Below are 24004 nucleotides of genomic sequence, written 5' to 3'. Positions count from 1 at the left end.
AATACTAAATTAATTAAAAGCTCATTACTCTAGGTTGCATTTGAATGTGCTAAAATCTGACCATTGACTGAGAATAAAAATAATGATTAACACTTTAGGAGAAGTGAATATGCAACCAATTCCACAAGATATCGCCCCATTCTGCTGGTGAAAGCTGCTCCTGGTATTGCACACTAGGCATATTGCACATAAAGTATGTCGTGCATTTCTGTAGATTAAAAGTAGGGCCAAGTCTCAAGCATCATTTAATGCAGTTATGGATGGGAGGGGTCCTTTTTTGAGGCAGTGGGAACGATGTAGACCTTTCAGGAAGTGAAAGATTTTTTTTTTGCTCTCCGCTGCTGTGAAACTAGCAAACCAGACACAGCTGCAGTGTAAGTGTGCTCCTTATGGAGCAACTTTGCAGACAAAAAAGACAAAAGCAGTTTTTGGGTGAGGTGGTTCTTCCTGAGGATCTTTGGGCAGTAAAAGCCTCTCTGATGCCTCTCCTTAGGCTGGCTCTGGCAGTGCTGCTTCATGCCGCCTCACTACACCTGAAAGCACACCTGTGGAAACCACATGGCATGTAAAAATTCATTGATGTTTTCCAGGTGCTGAAGAGATACCAGCTGACTGCTCCATCAATGGACCAACTCCAAACCTGCTATTTTCGGCTGTTTAGCGAACAGTTTCCTCTGAATCAGTACATGTCTCTGTATGACAACTGGGAAGCTAAGAAGCTGCCCGATCAATCTGAACCAGCGGCAACTCCCAGGACCAATGTGTGGCAGACAACCGAAGGTAGCCAAACATGCTCAAATTTAGTTTCATACTTACAGGAAAAAAAACTACAAACTTTGTTTTTGACCCATACTTTAAAAATGCTTCTTGCCATATTCTCCTACAGCAGCGCGAAATCTTTCAAAAGAGCCTGAAAGAGAGAAACGGCCAGCAGCTGGACCCAGCCTCCTAGCTGAATCTGAGTTCCCAGCGCTGGGGTTGGGGGCCAATATGAGCTTGAGCAAAGAGCAGAGGAGCAAAGTGAGGGATACCAACCAGAGAGAAGCCAGCGCCCCTGTCTTTAGAGAAGCTTATCACGCACAGCTGCGAGAGGTCCATGGAGGTAACATGCGAGCAGTGGAAGCCATGGAAGAAGATGACGAGGAGCAAACAGGCAGGAGGAGGAACAGGGCCATGGATAAGGACACCATCAACAGTCTGATGGAGAGTGTGATACGAGAAATCGCTGAAGAGGGAGAGTTGGTTACCAAAGAAAAGGTGAGGAAGAGTAAAATGAGGAAACCGGACTCTGATATGACTTCAGATGTTTTGCATTGATAGTTGTCGGCCAGCAGTCTTCTTCTCTCTTTCACTGACAAACAGTGCAACATCTACGCTTCCTCACTAATATTTCACGTTGCCTCTGCCCTTTCACTGCGGCCCACTCCTGCATCTAGGTGATATCCCGGGTGTGCAGCCTGGTCACCTCTTTGGACCCAAAAAGGCTGAACCCCTGGAGCTTCTCAGCTCTAAAAGACCTTCAGTACCTCACGAGAGAGATCAACATGTTCATAGAGGTGGGTGCACACCCACCTTTGTCTTGACTTGTTCTCGTCTGAGTGTTAAGTTGCAATGTTGAGAACTTTGTTCCTCTTTCTCTCAGTGCACTGAGGCAGTGACGTCCATCTGTACCCTGTATGAGCTCGGCCAGTCACTGGCTGGCCTGAAGGACAAGAAGCACTACGAGGAGCTGAACCTCGGGCCTCTGTGCAAACTCCCCCTCATACACCGCATGTTCAAGATTGACAGTAACACTAAGGATGATGATATCCACCAGGTCGAGTCCGTAGATATCTTAAAGGTACAACTCAGTGCACTAGTGTCTCATTATCCAACACAGGGTTTGAAGAAATGACAGATTTAGTCACTTTCAACCTCAGTGGAGAATATAAAAACATTTTGTATGTGTTTGCGATTGTCCATAGTCTGCTGACGGAGCATTAATGTGGGTCTGTGCCTGTGTGTGAAGGCAATTTGAACTTTATAATCCTCGCACCCACACACTGTTGTTGGCTGTCCACACTGTCCACAGAATGTGTGGTGGCTCTGCGAAGAAACACACCAACACACACTCATGCTGGATCATAGGGATCATAGTACATTTTGTACGAGTCGAATGAATAAAAAAAAAAAGAGCAATAAAAGTAACTGATGACATTTCTAGTTCCTGATAATAATCAAGAAACGTAATCATTTATACTTTCTAGAATAATTTTCTAGAGGCTTCTGCTAATTACACTTTGAAGATACTGTGTGCCTGACAGAATATTCTGTTTCCTTTGTTTAGCAAATTCGCATTTTCAGGAGGAAGCAGACCAAACCAAAGCTGGATCTGGCTGAGTTTTTGCAGTATCTGGCTGATCACTACAACTGTGAATCTCCTTACGAGCTGGGCATCAGGATACATAGCTTCGGCCTTCCAATTGGGGTAAGAGACATCGTGTTGACTGATTTCTATCACTGCTGTTTGGTTATTGTCCACATATAGATACTTTTCTCTCTCTTTGCTTGTGAAGTTTCAACACACGAGAAGGGGAAAGAAAGTTGGTCCCCTCTTTTCGTAGCATTAGCGTTCCAGTTATGGTTGCACAGCTTTTCAAAGTATGCCAGCCAAATTCATACAAGAATAAAGAGGGTAAGCATCAGCCAGGTGCGCATCAGTGCAAGCGCCTGGTTGAAGTTTCTGTTGAATAATGAATGACACAGCCTACTATGTCCTATGTTGTTCACCTGAGGTTGTATTTACCTCATTTCATGACCTTTCGGGGATCGGATGTGTTCATTGGGTCAGGATACTCACAGTCACTTTCTTTTTCACACGATTGTTCATGACAGTTAAGATTGGTTATTATTCAGACTTTTCACTGTTTTACTGCCACGGTTTAAAGAGCAGTGAGTTGAGATACTGCTTCAAAGTCTGTCTCATAGGCAGTTCACAAAAACTAACTTCTGTTCCAGGACTTATTGTTTATGGTTGTCGGATCTTAACTCTTTATCTTTATTATTACTAATTGATTAACTTTTTCATTGAGTGTCATTTTGAAAAACAAACTTTATTTTTTGTCCATGAAGCAAATTTGCTCTCCAGTTTATTTCCCTCTATTTTAAGCAGTACGTTCTTTCTATATTTTCTTGTAAATGTACCAAATGGATAGTTCCACCACTGCAAATTTTGTACATGTGTGCGATCAGTACAATACTGGCACTTTTGACTTTGTAGAGGGTGCATTATGGGAGGTAATTATATTTATGTTCAAGTACCTTTTCACCACAATCTGAAAGTAGAGGCACGAAAGCCTTATTTGGTGAACACATACCACACACGGTCTAACAATGAAAGTACCCTGTGTTATTACAGGCTTATTTAATGCGCTGACTTTTGTGTTCACTACAGACCCTTATGAAGGTGAGCCGTATTGAGCACATGATCTTGGAGCAGGCCAGAGTGGTCATTGAAAAAGAGTTGGAGGAGGAGACCCTCGAGCGGCTGAGAAAAATCAAGAAGAGCGTTTTGGAGCAGGTGCAAGGCTTGGATCTAAGGAAAAAGTACGCCTCTATGCCGGCGGGCGATGTGGTGCTGGCAGTATTATCAAACGCAGTGGGAGTGTTCAGCCCTAAGATGGCCAAGGTGGGTGCCACACACTGATAAATGTATTCTGTTAAATGTGTTTCCTGCCCACACGCAGCAGAAGAACTTGCTCACTGGCAGTTTAGAAATCCATTTCTTGTTATTGTTATCGTTATTCTCTGGCAGCTTAGTGGTTCTTACTCTCTGCTCTCATGTCCGCAATGCGCTGCTAGGAAGTGTGAGGTGTTAGTTCCACTAAGCCTGTCGGCAATGAGCTGTCCAGAGGAGCTTCAGATCTGATCTCCAGTTCTGAGCTCGTTAACAGAACGTCACCCGTCATCTCCTCACCCTTAAAGAAGGGGCAAGAAAAAGCCAGATTTAACTGATGCGCTTGGGCTTCACGTTAAAGTTGGGACCAACCTCTTATTTTTCTCATGGAAATAGTTAATCCTGACACATTGTAGATGCTCGATTCGTTTTCTTGCACCTAACACTGAGATGGAAACTTGAAAAACAGACCCAGTGTACACACACATACGGCACAAGGATGTAAATGTTTGATACCAGAGGACACACATCAGCCATATCAGCATCTAAAGTTTATGACAGGGAAATATTGGACTGTGATGACAACATTCCACTGTCACGGTTGGCCTTGTGAAATATGCTGCAGTCAGTGTTTACTTTGGGAGTGGCAGAGTATCTGGAGTTATCTGCGTACTCAAGCAAATCACGTCATGGAAACGAATACTAACACAGAGGTTTATTTGTCTTCCAATCCAGCATGTTGAGAGCTTCCTGGCACAGGTGTCAAACGACAGGCTGGCAAAAGCTCTGTTCCAGCTGGCTGTGTGCGGAGGCTCCCTGTCTGTTCCACAGGACCTGGTGCTCAGAGACAAGACCTCCAAAACTTCGGAACAAACGAAAGCCGTGGACCAAGCACCCACATCCGTCCCCAGCAAAGGTTCATCTACAGGAAATAGTGTTTCTGCCGTCCATGTTATGATGTCCTGTGCAAAAGTCTTTTGTCACACAGGAAAAAAAACAGGAAATAGGCGCAGTAATTTATGGAACCAGGCAAACATAAATGAAAACACATCATTTGAGGCAAAAGAAGAGATTGTACAGTTCTAAGGAGGTTTAAAGTGAATATCTGCTCTGAGCTCCTTTCTCCTCCAACACAGCCTGAACCCTCTCAGACGAGCTTTCTGTCCTTTCTTTAAGGAGTCTTCAGGAATAGTTCTCCAGGCTTCTTGAAGGACATCCCAAAGCTCTTTTTTGGATGTCGGCTGCCTTTTGTTCCGTTCTCTGCCAAGATGATCCCACACTGCTTCAGTAATCTTGAGGTCTGGGGAGGATTCATCCCTCCATCAGACCTGCTGCCACTGATTTTCAGCCCACTTCTTGTGTCCTTTGGCACAGCTCAGCCTTTTCTCCCTGTTTCCCTTCCTTAAAGGGACACTATGTAATTTCTTCCCCCATCTAGTGGTGCAATTTTATTTTGCGAAGTCGAATGAATTTGCTCTCTAGCGCCTCACGTTTTCAAATGTGCGCTGCAACTTCTTAAACTACGGCAAGCGGAATGTGTCAAGATTCAAGAAGCTATAGCTTCAGACTCAAGGTCCATACAAACAAAAAGAAATCAAGACACACAGTACAAAGGATTACATAACACACATACAACAACACTATGAATACAGATGACAGATAACATGTCAGATAACATAACATCTCCTTTGGTGTGCAAGCAATGCAATTAGTCATATTCCGGGAGTTACCGAAAGTGACGTCGACGCAGCATTAGCATTAGCCTGCGTTAGCAATAGGAGCATTAGCAGCGGTAAATAAACTCCCGGTAAACTTACAAACTTTCTAATGCCTCGTTTTGTGAGTTAAGAGCCTATGTGTACTACGGCAGAAGTTTGGTAACAATCAATGCATTATTAGTGGGATCATTTACGAGATAAAATCTATTTAGCATTTTTTTTTTTTAACTTTATTAGTAAATCAACAAAATAACAGTTTACAAATGTGAGCATAACGCCAAAAAGAAGATATCCAGGGGGAGCATAGGAATAATAATAAAAAGAAGAAGATGATGCACTTACAAAAAGAAAGCTAATGAACACAAAGACATATGTGCCAAGGAATAAAATCTATTTAGCATTAGCGCCTGTAATAAGCCATTTGGCGGAAATGACGTCACAATGACGTCATTTCTGCTTGTAGGCCTGGTGGGGAAATCGCGATTCGAAGTGCTTTATGTCCCTCTCGGCACTTCGTCATTTTTCATAGACCGGAAGGACATGGCAGCCTCCATAGAGCTTGCCCGCTCTATGTAGATACAGACTAGTTATTCTTCACTCAGGAGGATAAGTGAGATTTTTGACAGAGATCATTTTACACCAATGAGGACTAACTTATGAATGAATATGTTGATTTGAGCTAATAAATGACTTAATTTATTACATAGTGTCCCTTTAAGAATGGCTTCTTGACAGCCACCCTTCCATGGAGCCCGTTTCTGATGAGGCATGGGCCAACAGCAGATGGATCAGCTGAAGGTCCAGATGCATCTCTCAGCTCCTGTGTCAGGTCTTTGCTGGATTTTTTCCTCTTTCTTAAGGACATTCTTTAGGCCTGACACTTCTTCTTTTGTCCTCCACTTGTCCAGTTTCATCAAATGTTTTAAGGACACACTGCACACCATGCTGAGATATGGCAAGTTTTCAGCTAACAGTTCTTTGGGAATCACCTTGTTAGTGCAAAAACACTATTTTATGTCAAACTGTCCTTTTTCATACAGGCAAATGAAGAACAAACGATGCATCTTTGCTGCAGGCTGCGAGTAAAACAATGCCTAAAGATACCATTTCAAATAGGTTCTTTGCTAAGTTGCCTGTTATGTGTAAATAAAACATTGGTTCTTGCCTTGAGTTAGGGGCCTTTTTTATGCTTTAATGAATAATAGGTCACACATTCCTCTGAAAATAGGCAGGTACAAGAACTGGACTGAAAATCAGTGAAAGGCAAAAGCAGCCAATGTCCAAAGAAGGCCTTTGAAAGACCTTCAGAAAGCCTGTAGAACCGTTGCTCAAGTCCACCTTAAAGATTACCAAGAAAAGTCTGCGAAATAGGAAGAAATGAGAGTTGTCTCAAGACTTTTGCACAGATCAGAATGCTTAGATTGAATATTATCTTCTGGTGGCTGTGAATAACAGACATGTCTGCTTTGCCTCTCAGCCAAAGTGAAGCAGTTCCTGAAAGACAATCTGGCTGCTCAGAACTCAGCCATCACGCTGGCCAACATTGCCAGTCTGGAGAGGAAGCTGACCAAACACTTCCATGTCAAAGATTTCCTTTCTGTTGAACAAGGCACCTTCCTGGAGTTCCTGGTGAAGCACATTCAGGTGCAGCTATGATTTTTGTGTTTTCACCCTTCGGAAGCTCTCCCAACGTTGCCATAGTGATAGCAGCCTACACTGTTCTCATCCCGTCTCTCGCTGGTTGTGTGCAGCTGCTGCAGGACACTTTCGGGTCTGCTTTGATTCTGGGAAGCAACACGGAACTTTCTGGAAGCGGTTTCAGACCCACCAGACAAGATGTGTTTGAATTCATCAAGCAGTGCGGCAGCATACCCTCCACTGATCCAGATGAAGTGAGTCACTCATCGGCATTACCACCGCGACAAAAACACTAAAAGCACAAAAATAACATTTTACATCTTGCCATCTTCCCCTCAGCTCTCTCACATTGAGGCAGCACTGAGGTCCCATTACAGGATCCGGGACAGTCGTGACTTGGGCTACGGCACCCTACACATTCTGGCCGGCTTTGTCCAACGGCAAAAAGATCTGCTGGGAGGTGGACTGAGCCCGGTCTACTATGAGTCTGCCCTGCTGGCCAAACACAGCAAATCAAGGTTAGATTTATGACCTCCCTTAGGTGATTTAGTGATGCACTTCCATACAGCTGAGGAAAGAATAGATCAAAGTTAGCTCCGGGTGTGTTTTATTTTAATCAGAGCAACTTTTAAATGTAACATTCCTGTCCATTTTGACCATTGCAAAGAAGTGAAGATCCTCAGTTTTGATTCATTTGGTAAAACAATATTCTTGCTACAACCCTCCGTCATTTAAGGTCTTTCTCATTCTGATTGTCCTTCTGTGTGTCACATGCTTCACATGAACAGCGCTGAAGGTGGATATGAGTCTGTGGGTCGCTTAGGTGACATGTCCAAGAGTCAGGCGCTGGCCAGCTTGCTCTCCTGCCCTCTGCTGGAAGATTTAAATGACTGGAGCCAGTGGGAGCTGATCTTTAAACCCCTTCACGGCTCCCTCAAAGATTTCATAGAAAGAAATGCAGGTAGGCGTCAGCCACGTTGTGTTTTTGTGTGGTCGTCACATCTCATTCCTTGTCAAATTTCTCAAGCTTAACGGGATATATTATTAGAAGAGAGGCAACATGCCGCTTTGAAAAAGTGATATACACAGGTGACGAGCTTTATGAAAAACCGGAGTGTCTTGGTTGCATGTCCAGACACCATGTAGCATTCAACAGCCTCAGTGGAGCTTCGCAGTGACTGGAACTCAAGTGGTGAGATGTACACTGTTTGATCAGAAGACGAGCGCTGTCCAACACGTTCATCCCACATTCTCCCAAAGCTGTTGGGTTGAGATGTGGTTGAGGGATTTTGAAGGCCGTGGCATATGATTCACATCAAAGTCAGAGTAAAGCAAAAGCAAACCTACGTTATGAGGAAACTGTGCCGTTAGCCAAATATGAGTAGTTCAAACAATACCTCAACTCTGTCCCAGCAGCAGAAAATAATCCACTGAGTGTAGTTATTCCTTTGCAGCCCTCAAACCTCCAGGGCACACAGTTTACTGTTCCATTTTATTTAACATACAATTTAAGGAAGCTTCGTCCCTTTTTATTCAGTCTTTTTTGCAGTTCCTCAGCAACAATTGGACACATTTGTGTATTTTTCTGATCGCTCCACCCATGTGTTCATCGTCGGCTTACAGACATAAGGGTGGTGCCACACATATGGTAGAAATACCTTTCAAAGTTGTGGGAAAGCTTTATAAATATTTACCCTTTATGGATGTCTAATACCAGCAGTTATGACTGACCCTGGTCTCCTTTAAGTGGGATAAATTCTTTTCAGGTTTTTCAAAGGATTTGTTGCACTAGTGGGAAGAATTGGCAACCTTCCTAACAAAAACCAGCACCTCTCACTTTATGACTAAGGAATAAGACTTTGTGCAGCTAATATGCTAATTTGTATTTATTTTCTATAATCACAGCAAATACAGGCCTGGCAGCGTTGGAGGTAACACCAGGCGTGCTGCTGAGGATCACCACAGACACCGGAGACAAACACTTCTCACGTGCCGCTGTGGCCCTCGACCCCGTCGGCACAGCTGGCCACCTCGTGTCCATGGTGGTCGCGGATGGGATTGACAATGCTCCCACAGCTCTGCTGGCCAATCACATGCAGAGCTCTCTGGCTGCAACTGTGGCTGTTGAAGGTAGCGATGCTCCTTTTTCCAAACAGCAGGGAAATATGTCCAGCTGGAACAATGCTTTTTAAATGCAGCATGACTGTGCCGTCACCAACGTAAGGTGTGTGTTCTTAGATCTCTCCCGGGCTGAAGAGGACGTCACGTGTTACAGCAGAGTGGCCAATTTCCTCCTGGCCTGTTTGACCCGAATCCCCAGCAGAACCTGCCAGGCTCTGTTACAGCAGGTCAGTCACGTTGCCTTGCCCATGTACATTCTTATTAAAGAGCAATCCTACAGTTCAGTTGTTCTTTGTGGGAGGATGCTGTATGTTGAGTCTTGTATTCGTTTTGTTTAAGAGCTCAAGAGGAAGTTGAAATTGGAGCTGTGTTACATCATTCTGTGCAGAGAAAATGAAGTCTGGAGTCTTGCGCTGCTGATTTAGTTTGAATTGTCAATACTCAGCTTGTATAATTATAATAGCTTCCTCTGTAGCAAACAGCTGTCGGACAGACAACGTCTCCTTGACCAAACAAATTAATGCATGAATTCATTCTGCTGACAAGGTGGTTGTTGTCAGGTTGTTGTTGCCGTACCATCTGTGTGACTAAGTCACTTCCGACTTCCTCCTGTCTGTGCCAAAGCTCTCATGGGTTGCATGAAGAAATGTCAACATCAAACAGTGCCTCTCTGTTGCAGCTGTGATTCAGAAATGGCGTCTTTGTTTCATTCAGGTGTTCCTGGAGCCTTTCTCCCGTGTCTTGGGCCAGGCCAAGTCGAAACAGGTCCTGATCGCCGTGGCTCAGTCTGACCCGAAGCACCTGAACTGCCTGCATCGGCTCGGCATCCTCCTGGGCGTCACAGACTGGGTCAAAGACTACCAGAAGAAGCTGAACCCACCTCAGAGCCAAAACTGTAACACATACACGGCTCCCGTGGTTCAGGCCAAGGTGAGAATACAAGTGGTAAAAAAAAGAAAAACGTGCAAATGTCTAGAAAGTGTCAAACATTCTGAAGATGATAAATAATAGCCTGAAGAAAACAATAACACTGCTTTAAATTGACTGTGATGTTCATGCGTTTTGACTGGTAAACTTGTCATATTTCTATGACTTCAGTCCAATTTGATAGATTCTGCGAGCAGCAGTCTGTCAGCTCTGAATACGAGCGAGGACGAATACCTTGAGGATGACATGATGGACAACAGCTCTGTTTCCTCCCAGCTCAACCAGAGCCTGCAGCAAGGTGACCGAAGAAGTCAACTCTGCAACTGGAATGTTATACACGGTGAGAATTTCTTCCAGTGAATTTCTTCTCTCTTTTTTTTTTCTTTCTAGTCAACGGTGAACACGATGTAGAGATCGAGGAGGAGGAGGATGGGGAGGAGCTCTATGAGCTGGCCTCCTTTCACAACGGAGAAACCTCAGACTTCAGCAGCGAAGCTGAAGGAGCTCAGAGTGACGAACAGCTCGAAAAGTCTGACGCTGACGACAAGGATGCTGCCAGCTGCCTGCCAGAGGCCGCATTCCATTTCCAAAAGGCCATAATTAAAGAAATCAGGTTTGTCAACATTATTTGTATTCATCCAGTCCAGGTAAGTGTCAGATTTAGTCAAAGATAAAGCTTATTGGATTTTCCTTACAGGAAGAATGAGTTTGGTGTCGGGGTGGAGTTGACCGCAGAGGGCCAGAAGCTGATGCGGGTCCACCAGGACAGGCTGGGCCGCAGCTTGGACCGCCTCTCCACTGAACTCTACAGCAAAGACACACACTTTGTCCTGGAGCTCATACAGGTGGCTGCTTTTACATTTGCACCACTTAAAATAGGACTGAAATCTTTATGAAGGAATAAAGATGGAAAGAGCAAAAGTGGATTCCACACGGTGCCAGGGGCTGAAAGATAGAACCGTAAAATGTTTTGTTCCTTTAAATGTGAGAAATGTGAGTTCTATCAAAGCTAAAAGCCAGCTCAGATCTAGATTCTAAATGAAAAAAGGCTCTTTGATTTTGCCCCAAAGTTGAATTCAAGTCAAAGTTTTCATAGAACCTGTTTTTCAGAATGCTGATGACAACAGTTACCCGTCAGAGGCCGGTGTTGTTCCCGCGCTGGCCTTTGTTGTGGAGAGAGACTGCATCACCGTCCTCAACAATGAGACCGGCTTCCAGGAGGGAAACATCAAGGCCATCTGTGATGTTGGTCGCAGCACCAAGGGCAAACACACATTTGGATACATTGGTGATTATGTGAATCATCTATCTGTTCCATCCATCATCAGAAGCAAAGCAACTGACTGTTGTTAAATATCAAGCTGTATTCGTTTTGTGCTTAAAAAAACAACAACATGCTGTGGATGATCCTGGTTGTTCCCTGTATAGGCCAAAAAGGCATCGGCTTCAAGTCAGTGTTCAAGGTTACGGACTGTCCTGAGATCCACTCCAATGGCTTTCACTTGCGCTTCGACAAGAACTGTGGCCCCATGGGATACATCCTCCCCCACTGGGTTGAAAACGAGAGGCCTCTGAACACGCAGCTCAAGGACATAAAGCGGCACAGGTTGGAGCCAGCGTGCACCATCACACCACCCTCACTCTGATGCAGCTAAATGGAACACATCCATGATTGTTTACATCTGAGCTTTTCCTACTAAGACATACCAAACTATGAAAAACGTTCATGAATACACACAACATGCATCGAGTTTCCAGTGAAAGATTCAAAAGTAGGGGGTTTTTCACCGTTTAATTTTACGTTGAGTATTTGTGTTGAATGACACTGAGGATAACACGTTAAAACAAAAAAAGCTCATCATTTCCAAAGCAAGCAGCCCCTGACACATTGCAGTTCAATAAATTTTGTTTATTTCCCCTTTGTCTGATGGAATATATCGATAAAGATACGTACAAATCTCCTTTCCTGAAATGCAACAAAATCTCTTTGTTTGATCCTCATTTAAAAGACTCCAAGATATGATTTATAGATAGATAGATAGATAGATAGATAGATAGATAGATAGATAGATAGATAGATAGATAGATAGATAAATACTTTATTAATCCCAATTTGGGAAATTGTTTTTTTGCAGCAGCATACAGTAAAGATATAGAATAGAATAAAATAAATATAAAATAAAATACAATAAATAAATAAAAATAGTGAATAAACATTCACTATGTACAAATCTACAGTATTTTTTGTTTTTTTGTTATTGTTTTTTTTAGGAGAGACTTCAAGCCTATTGAGGTTGAAGTTCTCTTCCAGCTTTATCTTTACAGACCAACTTCAGTGTATTTAGAATTATGAACACATTTAAAATTTGATGCACAGAAAGTGCATCATGAAGAGGAGAATCAGACAACAACCACAAACCGTTGAGCAGCTGAAATCTTGAATAAAGGAAAAAATGGATCCAGAATTCTCTGACAAACCTAAATATCATTCAATGGAAAGCTGAGGGAAAACAATGGCAAACGTGCCTCTATTCCAAGATATTTTGAGTTTCTCAATGAAGCTGGCCAGTGAAAACACTAAAGATTATTTTAAAGATTATTTTAAAGATTATGATGATTGAACTTTTTGCTGCATTTGGAAACCTTTGCAAACTTTCTGGTAATGGGGTTTGTGTGAACTTTTCCAGTTTTTCCTGTTGATGGTTTGTGTCAGTGGATGACCTAGAAAACAAATGTGTCAATATATTCCCAAGCAGCATTTACTTCATCAATAGACTGTTGGTGATAACATACCCATGGTGCATCTGTTCTGTGGTGCTTTTCTGTTCAGCTGGACCACAAAAATCTGCCTCCCTCTGCGCTCTGAGAGCCATCAGACCAGGAACCTGTTTCACGACGTGCACCCCTCCCTGCTGCTCTTCCTGCACCGCCTGCGCTCCATCACCATCTACAATCAGGTGTGTGATTGTTTGCCGGTGACATCAATGCAGTCATTGTAAGATATGAATGTGCACCGACCTGAAAAGAAAACCGCTTGTATCTCTCTCCCCTCCTGTTTCCGTGTGCAGAGTGAGAAGCGCCTTGTGAGCATGACTCGCAAAGACCTCAGTCACAATGTGCTTGAGGTGGAGCACACAGAGGGCATCGAGCGCTGGCTGGTGGTCAAAACCACGCTGCATTCCAAGAAGGTGATGTGCACGCCCTGCACTGAGATTGTGTTCTTCATTTTCTGACTCACCTGTCCGATTCAGATTTAAAAAACAAGCTGCCATTCCTTCCTGCCTTTACGAGGGGTTCTGCTCCACACACAGACATATACAGTTTTTAATCCATACTCTTTCTTCTTTGGCTATTTTCCTTCTTCCATTACCCAGAGGCAGCCACCTGCTGTTTGGTTTTAAATGAGAAGGAACAAAGCGAGGGAGATAAAACAGTTTGTTCCAGTTTTACAGCAGCTTGACCGTTGATTTGACAGTTACTGAAAGTCATTCCTCTGAGAAGTCAGCCGGGTTGTGAGCTGTTGCGTCTGTTCTGTAATTGCTGTTTTTCTTCTTTAGATAAAAGATGTCGAGTCGACCGAGCTCGCTCTGGCCTTCCAGCTTGGCGGTGACGTCGCAGAGGGCGATGTTGTGTGCCAGCCTCAAAAGCAGCCAGTGTTCGCTTACCTGCCCCTTCGTAGTTTCGGCTTTCGTTTCATCATCCAAGGTGAGAATGGAGAGATCAGAAGGCATGGTTGGTTGGAAGGTTTGTTTATTTCAGAAAAAGCACTATGATTCATTGGTGCCACTTTCTTCTCCAGGTGACTTTGACATCCCTTCCTCGCGGGAAGATGTCGACAGGGACAGCTCCTGGAACCAGTGGCTTCGATCAGAAATACCAAAGCTCTTCCTCCAGGCTATGGATGTCTTCAGTGTAAGTCATAACTGCACTTATGAGACCTGGTTTGTATGGGAGTCTTAATTACTTGAGGGCTTTATGAATGAAATATTTCCATCCAGTCGGGCTCCAACTTTCTCATACTGCAGTTGACAGATCAGCTTTCCAGGATGGAGCCTTGTCGTGGACCATGTTTTTTCAATCGCTGCTATAAATGTTCAGTCTGATTAAGATCTGGAGTGTTTGTTGGCCGTGTCATCATGGGGCTGAAATGTCTCTCCTGAAAAAAAAAAGACCCTTCATACGATAAAGTGGGTTTGGAAAATGAATGAAATGTTTGAACTTTCTTTGCTCTGTTGTTCGGCCTTATCGGCAGCAAGTCTGTGTAGCTCTCAATTTCTTTCGTCGTTTATATGTCATTTTTAATTTTTAGTTTTTATGTAAACATTTTTAGTTCTTTTTATTGATCTGTTTTTTATTTATATTTTGTTTTATTTGAATTTTTTGACAATGTGCACTACTACTAGAGCAGTGTACACAAGAGAATAACTGTTGGCACTGTCAAGGATTGGACGCGGAATTAAACATCCAATTCTGACCGAGCTTAAAAAGCTGTACCGTGGATGCGGAGCTGGAGCGAATCTAAAGGCTGCTACCACATCATCCTGAAAAACAACCTCAGAATCAGCAAACTGCCTTTCAGTTGATGGCAACCTCTTACTTATAGATATAAAATATATGTTAATGTGGGGCAGACAGGCTACAGGCGCAGTCACTTTATTTTAGTACTTTATTTTTTCTTGTGCAGTTGGCCTACAGCCTTCTACTTAATTAATAACTGATAAAAGCTGTGAGTACCCGAAAGTATGTTGTTTTTCAAAGTGTCCTTAACGGGACGGGATCACCCAGGATGCTCATAATGCCAGACAGAGACTGTGGAAGGGTTGAATTTTATTGACTGACAGTGACTGAAAAGTTGTGAAACAACATTGGTGTGAAACAGAAGGATTTCATGATGGTTGATAGTAGAGCCCTAGTTAATCAAGGCAGCAGGTAAATGCAGAAGAACTCTTACAGCTAATGCAGCTCATTACAGCTAATTATAGCCAGAACTGAAGAGAGTTGTTTAATCTAAATATGAAAGAGCGCTGAACAGTTACTGAGTGTGTACCTCTTTGTAAGTCACACTTTTCTGCCCATTGTGTTTCAGGACCACCCAGAGTTCAGGGGGCTGAAGGGCCTCTGCCAGTTCCTGCAGTTTGTCCCCCTCCCTGACGAAGTGCTGGACTTCTTCAAGCCTGTCGCCGGGCAGATTATACAGAAGCTCAAAGGCGAGGCCTTCCTGCCGACGCTCAGCTCAGGTATTACTCACACCAGCAGGTCGTGGCAGTGAAAAGCTTAGAATCCCGCCAGAATATGAGCCCACCACATGTAACTGCAAATGTTCCTCTCCCAGATGGTAAGGTCGTGTTCAAGCTGCCGTCGCAAGTGGCCGTGTGTCAGGACGCTGTGATCCGCAACGTGATTGGCGGGGATGAGCTGGAAAGGCATCTGTCTCTGTCTTATCTCCATCCGGGTCTAAGCCCCGCCCCACCTGCCTCCCTGCTCTCTCACCTGGGAGTCCGACACCTGAGGGGATCAGATGTCACCACGGTAACCACAGAGATGGCAAAGGAGTTGGTCAGAGCGGAGGGCATAAATTCAGGTGTGTGCAGAGAGGTTTTAGGGCTTTCCAGTGTGTGCTGCTGTCATTCTCCTAAAAATTAAATATTATTCTTATTCTTCCAATTATCCCCATTTGCTCTGTAACGCTGACTAAGTATTTGCTTCCAGAGGGAGGCCTTCGTCAGCTGGCCAGGCTGATGGTTTGCAACTTCCGAGCTATTGAGCATGGCTACGGAGAGGCAGACCTCATACTGCAAAACCTCAGAGATCTACCCATAATCCCTCTGGCTGATGGACGTGTGGTGGCATTAAGGGGAGAGGGAGTGTTCTTTCCTTTGGAAGAAACCAGGACTAAGAAAAAAGCGAAAGCTCAGACAGGTAAATGCACAACTTTAGTCTCACTGTGTGAGTGGCTCATTTGCAATATATCCATCTGAAGCCCTTCTCAGTTGTTATTTCACATGATAACTAAGAGAAACCTCAGAGAAATGAATAAGCACCAATCTACCATAACATCCAAAGTCTAAAATCTAAAGTCCACTTTATACAGCAAAATATCTCTGAGCTGTTGACCATGGGCTCCAGTAGACCTCAGAAGATATGCTGTGATACCTGAGAACAGATCCTTTAAGTCATGTAAGTTATGATATTTGGCCTCTCTGCATCGGACAAGTCAGCACCTCAAAACATCGCACTACCCCCTCCGGCTTGCCTTCTTCCCATAGTGCATCTTGGTGCCATTTGGCCCTCAGATGAGCAATGCACACAGACCAGGCCACCTTCTTCTGTTGCTCTTTGGTTCAGTTCTGATACTCTTGTGTCCATCTCCATATGCAGCAACCTGTGATGCACTATGTGCTCTGACACCTCTCTGTCACAATCAGCAGTAACTTTTTCAGCTATTTGAACTACATTAGCTTATGGATTGGACCCTGTGCCCATCAATGAACCTTGGCCACCCATTACCTTGTCAAAAAGTTCCCCATTTTTCTTTTCTTAGACCGTTTTTGGTAGATCCTGACCACCACAGAACAGAGCAGTTGTACAAACACTAGTTTCATAATCCATTTCTCTTTTTTTTTTTGATCCAACAGGCAGGTGCCATTGTAAAAACATTATCAGCACCTCTCACTTCAGCTTTCAGTAGTCATACTGCTTTGGTTTTTTGGTGCATTTTGTGCATACACATAGGTTTGTACACATTTACAGTAAAACAACTGCTTGCTTTCACAGCTTTGTTCCAATGTTGGTCCTCTCAGCATATTGAGCAGCTGAGATCCCCAAAAAACTGCACCATTGCTAAAAAAACGGTTCACAGCAGCATGACAGCTGTAGCTGCACTTCTTTTACTCTTTTATTGTGCAAATTATTGCTCTGCACCTGCAAAGAATGTATGGATGTGCATGTGCGCGTGTTGATAACACAATGCTAAATCAACCAGGACTTCAGCATGCCAGCAGAACAAACTGTGAAAGGAAAGCTCGGTTCAGTTTCACAGGTGCACAGTTTTAAATAAAATGTGTTGAACTGACAAAGAAAAACAGAAATGGATAAATATTCAACAGATAGGTGCGCATGTACCATTCTGTGCTCAGGAAATACGTGAAAGTGCTTTTATATTTACACCAGCACACTCAGGCAAACAGCTACACTAACCTGCTGTAGAACAGACTCTCTTTTCTCTCACAGCAGACATAGAAACTCTGAGACTGTGACGCCTCTCAAAAGGCGCTAGCATGGTTGACGCGTCTGTCACGGCGGTGTCGCACCGTGACGTCAAAATGACGTTTCAGGCCTGGCGCTTCCCTTGAAAAGACGGCGCAGCGCGTTGTCGTGCACCAGTCGATTTTTGTAACTTGGCGGCGCCGAGAACAACAAACCGGATGGACCGTTGTGAGACCGGCTCAGTCAGGAGGTGTGTCTGTACAGGCAGCTGTACAAAACTGCAGGGAAACAGCACAGGGAGCACGTAAACTCCCAAAACTGGTTCACAGAGATGGGCAGAACTTTGGGAAAAGAGGGAGAGTTCTGTAAGAATGTGTGGAAGAAGCTACGGGACAGATACGTGAAGGCAAAGAAGAGGGCAGAGACTCTGTTGATGCCGGGGGCTTCAAACCTTCACCTCTTTTAACTGAATTAAAAAATTAAAATGATCCAAAAACTGCAGCAGTATCATTAATTACAGTATTCTTGCTCTTGACAGCAGCATTGTTTTCTTCTCCACTTTCGTGGTTGTAGAGTAGAGGTAACCTTCACATAGCAGCGCCACCTCTGTGACGGAGAAACTACTGGCGCGCAACGACTTGCGCCACTTTATAGGGTCCTATGGCGGGCACGAACTCGTGACGTCATCAACACCGCTCGCGCGAGCAGACGCGGCAACCATGCTAGAGCCTAAAGGATCTGCGTTTAAAGCTGCATCTGACCAATTAGAACTCCGTCCACACAGACATTCAGGGCAACCAGGTAGGTGTGCAACAGACCTGCGCACAGACTATGCACCAACTTGACCTCTTTCTAAGAATAAGCAGACGTGCAGCCACTCAGATCAGAGCCTGCTGACACCACAGTGATGGAACGCCACTGTGGTGCCACTTTCAAAAACAGCTCCCAAAGTAGAACTTGCACAGCAACACGTTGGGAGAAAACCAAACACAGCACATCAGCACAAACCCCTCATACCAACTGTCAAGCACGGTGGTGGAGCCCTGGTGATCTGGGCTTGTTCTGCAGCCACAGGTCCCAGACCTTTCGAGTCAAATGTTTTGGTGGGATCTTAGGAGAGTTACGCATAAACAGATGTCCACAAACCTCAATGAGCTGATGCAAAATCCCTCCCCAACCATGTGAGAGACTGATAACATCATACAGAAAACAATAACTTCAAGTTATTGCTGCTAAAAGTAATTTTACAAGCTGGTAAGAGGGTGCATATGGCGCTTCACAAAGTGCTTCTGCATTTTGCTTTAGGTTTTGTTAGAGAAACACTGACAGTGTGTAATAAGTCATGTGTCGTTGATTATTTGAGGTTGTATTTACTTTATGTTCTGATATTTAAAACCTTCAAATTAAAAGGTGTACTTTCTTTCTTAGATGACTGCTTTGTTACAAAAAAGCTGGCATGTTCACAGAAATCTGAACAATACACCTGTGAATGCTTCCCTTTTTAAGTTGCCATGACTCTTTGTCGGTGAAAACGGGACACGGGGAGTGCTGGTGGCAGCGCGGTCTTGCTTTTCAGGTCATCGATTGTAGTTGGAAGCAGCTCTGTGCAGCGCCAACCTCAGGCTGGCCTTTAATGTGAAGTGAAGTGGACAGAGATGAGTGTGGTAGTTTCAGAGAGACAGCTGAGTTAAACAGCGTTCTTCTGAAATATTGAGAAGCGACCACATCATCGGGGAATCACGGCTTCAGATGGCAGCCTCAGAAAGTAGAAAAGTAGGTCGTTGCAGGTTTCCTGTTTGAGTTATTTGCTATGTGCTCGTGATCTTAGGCCCAGATTCACTGAATCCCTAACTGATAACTAAAAGGAAATGACTGTAAATTTCCTTAGACACGGTGGTCATGGCAGCACTTAATCCAGTACTTTTTACTACCCCAGTACTACTACACATATGGGTTTTGTGTGTTGTCTTCATAAAGGACCACTGGCTGCTTTGTACGAGGATCTGAATGTGGTTCACCCGTCTCTGCTGAGCTGTTTGGAGCCCCTGGAGAGTCAGCAGGTCCGGGAGCTGCTCAAAAGGCTTGGAGTTCATGAACTGGAGCCGCAAGATCTGCTGGAGCAGCACATCTATCCCACAATAAAGAACAACAAATGGAAGGTAACACACACAACAACTCCATCATCAGAAAATATCACTTAAAAGGGATTAGTTGACATTTTCCCCCTCCACACAGTGCTACCCTGCCCTGAATATGTTTCCCTCTTCTTTTTCCTGCTGATTCCAACACAAGTCAAAGGCTGAGTCGGTGGTTGTGAGTTACTTGGTTTTCATCAAGCAGCACTCCTCCTCCAGCCAGGAGTACTCAGACATCGCAGTACCAGTCCTCACCAGCAGGGGTCTACTTTGCCCGGCCACTGAAAGGGTGCACTTCTCTGAAGAGTACAGCAACATCAACCTGACACAGAAGCTGCCAGGTAGGGAGACACCTTCCCTTTTTGATTCTGACGCAACAAAAAACACACTCAGTAAATACTCCTGCTCTGTTTGGACATGTTACAGCACGAGCAGGCCATTTAATCACACTGCTTTTCTTGTCCTGGTATCAAACATGAGAGTGGAACTGATCTTTTTGACTGAAATATTTCGGACTAATACTTCAGTGTTTCCCAACCTTTCTAACATCTTTGGACAGTCTGGATCCAAAAATGTTTTCCTTTGATAATCCAAAAACTTTTGGATCAGCGTCAGTAAAACGAGAAATTAATTTCCTCTCAAATCCTGTTGGTATGCTGGTGTGTAAAGAAGCGTGCGCTGTCCCACATTTTATCTGCAGCTGAAATGATTGGAGCTCCCCTTTTTACATTCTCTGACTCTGAACTACGTTTTTGGATCCACTGGTACTTGATTTGGGACTCTGCAGATGCTTGTTGGTCTCATTGGGGAGAGTGAATGTGTCTATCAGGTATGTTTTAAAACGCATCAGTCAGCTGCTTCTACAGAATTTTCAAGTTTTTTTTGCATGTCCTGCAGTACTTTAGAGCAGGTAAACTCTAGTCTACGAGACAACCAACACCTCTGTGTGCAACAGCAGTGTTTGACTGCTTCATCCTCACTCAGGCTGCTGATATTCCAGGAAGAGTATTATTATTTTTTAAATGAGCAAATCTAATTCTCACATCCTCCTGTGATCTGTGGTGCCGTCTTGGGACCGAGACCCGGGTTTGCAAATCTCGGTATTATGTCACTAAGAAATGACCAAAACTTAAGCTGTGGACAAATACTACCATGTTGAAAGGTGAATTGGACAGCTTTACAGCTTCGTATATTTCTTACATGCTGTAAACTTTTCCCCAACGGAAATGCACGCTATCTCTTGTGGTTATTATTAGTTTTACCAGCCAGTTTGAGACCGATTAAATAGATACATGCAGGAGTTATTCAGCTCCCATTATCTGGGTATGTTTGTCCAACTTTGTTTAATTTCAGCCAGATTAACTTGTTACCATTTATATTCTGGTTAAAGTTAGACTTTTTCTAACGTCATGTAAGCATTCTGACAGTGTCAGTGCAAGGAAAAATGTTCAGTGTCCACATCGGTCAACCAAAATAACCAAAACAAGTCACCAAAGCTTGTGGGTGAACGTAGGCAGTCAGCTGTGAGTTTCTGTTCTGTGTGTGTGTGTTTTCTGTTGTTGGTGCAGTGTTTGCTTCATTGTTGAGGTCAAAGCAAGCATGAGATGCAGGGGTGTACTGAACATGGTACAGTGAGCGTTTATGTTATGTAAGTGGCAGTGGAGTGAAAATCTGAAAAAAAAAAAAAAAAAAGAATCAGAACATTCTACCTGTGCTTCGAAGGAAAGAGTGTGGACAAAATGATGTGAAATGATTGTGCTCTTCCTCTTCTTTTGAAGAAGTTTTCACTACTTACCACCTGATAATCTGACACATTTCAGGTTCTTCTTTTTAAACATCAGAACACATGATAACAAAGACTTGGCGATTTTTTTTATTAATTAGAACAAAACGAGTAACTAATAAAGCACGACATAAATTCCTTTTAGAAATGAGTTATTTATACTTTTGTACAGTTTTACTTTAAACTGTGATACTGGTTGCCTGCTTCTCATGTACTGCTGTTTGTAGCTGCAGCTTAACAATTGTATTCATAGACTTTCAATTTCCGTCTTCCTGAAGCAGCCCTGGAGCACCCCAGGGGCTGAGATACCACAGTTCACAACTTTGTTATTTATTGAAGCCCACCAGGAAGTGACAAGATTTTACATAATGTGTTGTGTTTACACGTTACCAAAGCAACCAGCTCAATGGCGGTTACAACAATATTACTGGGCATGTATTGTTGTAATGTTTTAAATACTTGAACGCAGTTTTTCTAGAGAAGATTAATTGTTTTGTATATGGGATTATCGTCCATCGACTCTTTTGGGCTTTCACATGCGCGAGCCTACAACCAGCCGGTGAGTTACATGCTGTTTATAAAGTTGTTTTGTAACGTCCCGATGCCAGTAATGTAAGAACCATGCATATGGTTTTGATGGTAAGGCTTGTGACTTTTATTGTCGGATGGTTTATAAAGTGGTGTGACGTTTCTGCAGTGTGCAAGTTGTTGTTTTACGTGGAAGGGTTAGCGCTTGCCCCTTAGCCACCACGTATTAGCCTTGCATGACAGGCTGCGCGAACAGCGCGATCTCCACACAGGGAGCGCAGATACGCACCTCTCTGTGTCCTACTATCAGTATTTGACAACCTCTAGCAATGGGATTGCACTTCAAATGCCCCGGAGTTTTCCTTTAACTGAACTCAGAAGGGAAAAAACTGATGTCACGTGTTGGTCTTGAATGCGTTTCATGCAGTTGTTTTATGACTGGAAGCACTGTGTGTGATGTGCCATCCAACCCCCACCTCCTACCTCCTTATGAGGACTTTGGGGCTCATTAAAGGAAAGACTTGAGAATGGTGTCTGGTCCGATATGGAAATGCTCATATGAGTCCTATTACCCTATTTTTTACTTTACAAGATGGGGTTGTGGGTCACATTTAATGAGTATGAGCAAATGATCTATGTTGGCGTTTGGATCGGTGGATTTGTAGGTGCATTGTGTTGGAAGGAGTGTGAGAAAGCAGGGTCCTCTGGTGGGAGGCCAATGAGGGCTTTGCTACCCACCAGAGGACCTGGATGCAGGCAAAAAACTCAAGTGTCAGACACAAGAGATGATGAAAGTGCTGGGAAGTCTCTGCACCGAAGCCCCAGGGAGAAGGACAGAGGGTGGGAGCCAGTGTTGTGCACCTATGGCTACAGACCTGACCGGAGAGATCATTGAATGATGTATCCAGGGTCCAGCAAGGAGGTTAATTGCACATCTGATTTCAAGGCTTAATACTGTTCTTTTTTATTGAGCACTTATTTAACATTCAATACATACAAATTGCATTATGAAAAAAAAATTTTTTTCAATACCACAGTGTTCAGTTTTTATGGTTGTTGTGACCCCAATTTTGTTGAAAGCAATATAAGTGAGCCATTACCGTTATCATGCTTCCACATGCAATGGCTCTCTGGTTGAAACATGTCCAGCTGAATTCCACCTCAGTAACAGAACCCACTGTGGTGTAACAGACAGGACAGTCCAGTCTCAGCTGCTGGTGGGTGGAGATACTGGCGTGGGTGGAATTAGCATTTTCAAACACTGAAAGTGTTGGGGGTTTTCTCAGGGTAAAAACTTTAAAATGTAAAATTCTAAGTTTGCTGGAGAGAAACTAAACTATTTGTCTTGTAAATAAACTCAGATGCTTGTTAATGTGTTAAAGTCTCTAAAAGGATCACTGAAGGTTGTAACATTTGAGCTGGAGTTATTCAAGGAATAAATCAGTTAAAATCAGCCCAGCTCTCACACCCCATCCTGACTGAAAGCAAGCGAGCGAAACTGACACGATACGACGACGAAATTTCGCGAGGGTGTCCTGATATGCAGCGTGACGGTTTTGTCGGGAGTGATTCTATTAGTTCAGAAAGTACTCATTTGAAACACCGAGTTCTCTGGCGATTACCGCCCATGCGGCCTCCCTTTGGTTCAAATCTTTGTGGTACAGGTATTTGGGGTCATAAACCATTGGGTGCTGTTCCAGGGTAAAGATCAGCTTCTTAGATAGCGCCAAATACAACAAATGTCATCTCAAGGCACTTAGATAGTAAGTCCAATTCAAGCCAATTGGAATTCAATTAATTAATAATAATCATAATTCATAAAATAATCCAATTCGTTCATATAGAGCCAATTCAAAAACAATTTCCTAGCTAAGAAAACCAACAGATTGCACTGAAAACTCAGGACAAGCTGATTGAAAAGTACGCATTCTAATCACTTTTTATCAAGCGCTCGCTCGCGTTCAGTCAAGATGGGGTGTAAGTCTTTTAATCTGAAAGAACATGATGTTAAGCTACGATTCTTTTGCCCGTTATGTTTTATATTGGATTTTGAGGATAAGTTACAAAGGAATTTCACCCCTCTGGCCCTTTTCCATTTTCCACCCCTGCCTGAGACTGTGCAGGTTTTGGCTACGATTGCATATATATTATATTGGTTAATTTATTCATTATTATTCTTGTCTATTCCTTTTCATGCTCTTTAAATGGGTCCAGCTGTAACAAAAGAATTCTGATTCTGATGATTGTAAACCGAAGTCGCAATCTTCCATCCAGCAAAATGAGTTTTCCTGAT

The 24004-nt window shown here is 43.5% G+C and overlaps 1 protein-coding gene across 3 annotated transcripts in view; it reads left to right on the top strand.

Annotated features, from left to right (window-relative positions):
- The window catches only part of LOC142374412 (uncharacterized), a 47632-nt gene that overhangs the window by 5244 nt on the left and 18384 nt on the right, over positions 1-24004 (top strand). For 2 of the 3 annotated variants that reach the window (XM_075458086.1, XM_075458085.1), the window contains 28 exons: positions 591-780; positions 887-1257; positions 1437-1556; positions 1643-1840; positions 2327-2467; positions 3434-3667; positions 4391-4571; positions 6851-7017; positions 7125-7265; positions 7351-7529; positions 7800-7972; positions 8917-9141; positions 9250-9359; positions 9847-10062; positions 10231-10357; positions 10450-10672; positions 10757-10904; positions 11170-11347; positions 11488-11665; positions 12890-13016; positions 13128-13247; positions 13617-13764; positions 13859-13971; positions 15146-15296; positions 15392-15640; positions 15769-15978; positions 19243-19424; positions 19558-19741. In XM_075458086.1, the coding sequence (XP_075314201.1) occupies positions 591-780; positions 887-1257; positions 1437-1556; positions 1643-1840; positions 2327-2467; positions 3434-3667; positions 4391-4571; positions 6851-7017; positions 7125-7265; positions 7351-7529; positions 7800-7972; positions 8917-9141; positions 9250-9359; positions 9847-10062; positions 10231-10357; positions 10450-10672; positions 10757-10904; positions 11170-11347; positions 11488-11665; positions 12890-13016; positions 13128-13247; positions 13617-13764; positions 13859-13971; positions 15146-15296; positions 15392-15640; positions 15769-15978; positions 19243-19424; positions 19558-19741 (4984 nt within the window). The remainder of the gene's footprint in view (positions 1-590; positions 781-886; positions 1258-1436; positions 1557-1642; positions 1841-2326; positions 2468-3433; positions 3668-4390; positions 4572-6850; positions 7018-7124; positions 7266-7350; positions 7530-7799; positions 7973-8916; positions 9142-9249; positions 9360-9846; positions 10063-10230; positions 10358-10449; positions 10673-10756; positions 10905-11169; positions 11348-11487; positions 11666-12889; positions 13017-13127; positions 13248-13616; positions 13765-13858; positions 13972-15145; positions 15297-15391; positions 15641-15768; positions 15979-19242; positions 19425-19557; positions 19742-24004) is intronic. The other variant, XM_075458087.1, reaches the window with a different exon arrangement.

Source organism: Odontesthes bonariensis, chromosome 23 (genome assembly GCF_027942865.1).
Source record: "Odontesthes bonariensis isolate fOdoBon6 chromosome 23, fOdoBon6.hap1, whole genome shotgun sequence".
Classification (NCBI taxonomy): Eukaryota; Metazoa; Chordata; class Actinopteri; order Atheriniformes; family Atherinopsidae; genus Odontesthes; species Odontesthes bonariensis.
This window is presented reverse-complemented; position numbering and strand designations above follow the sequence as displayed.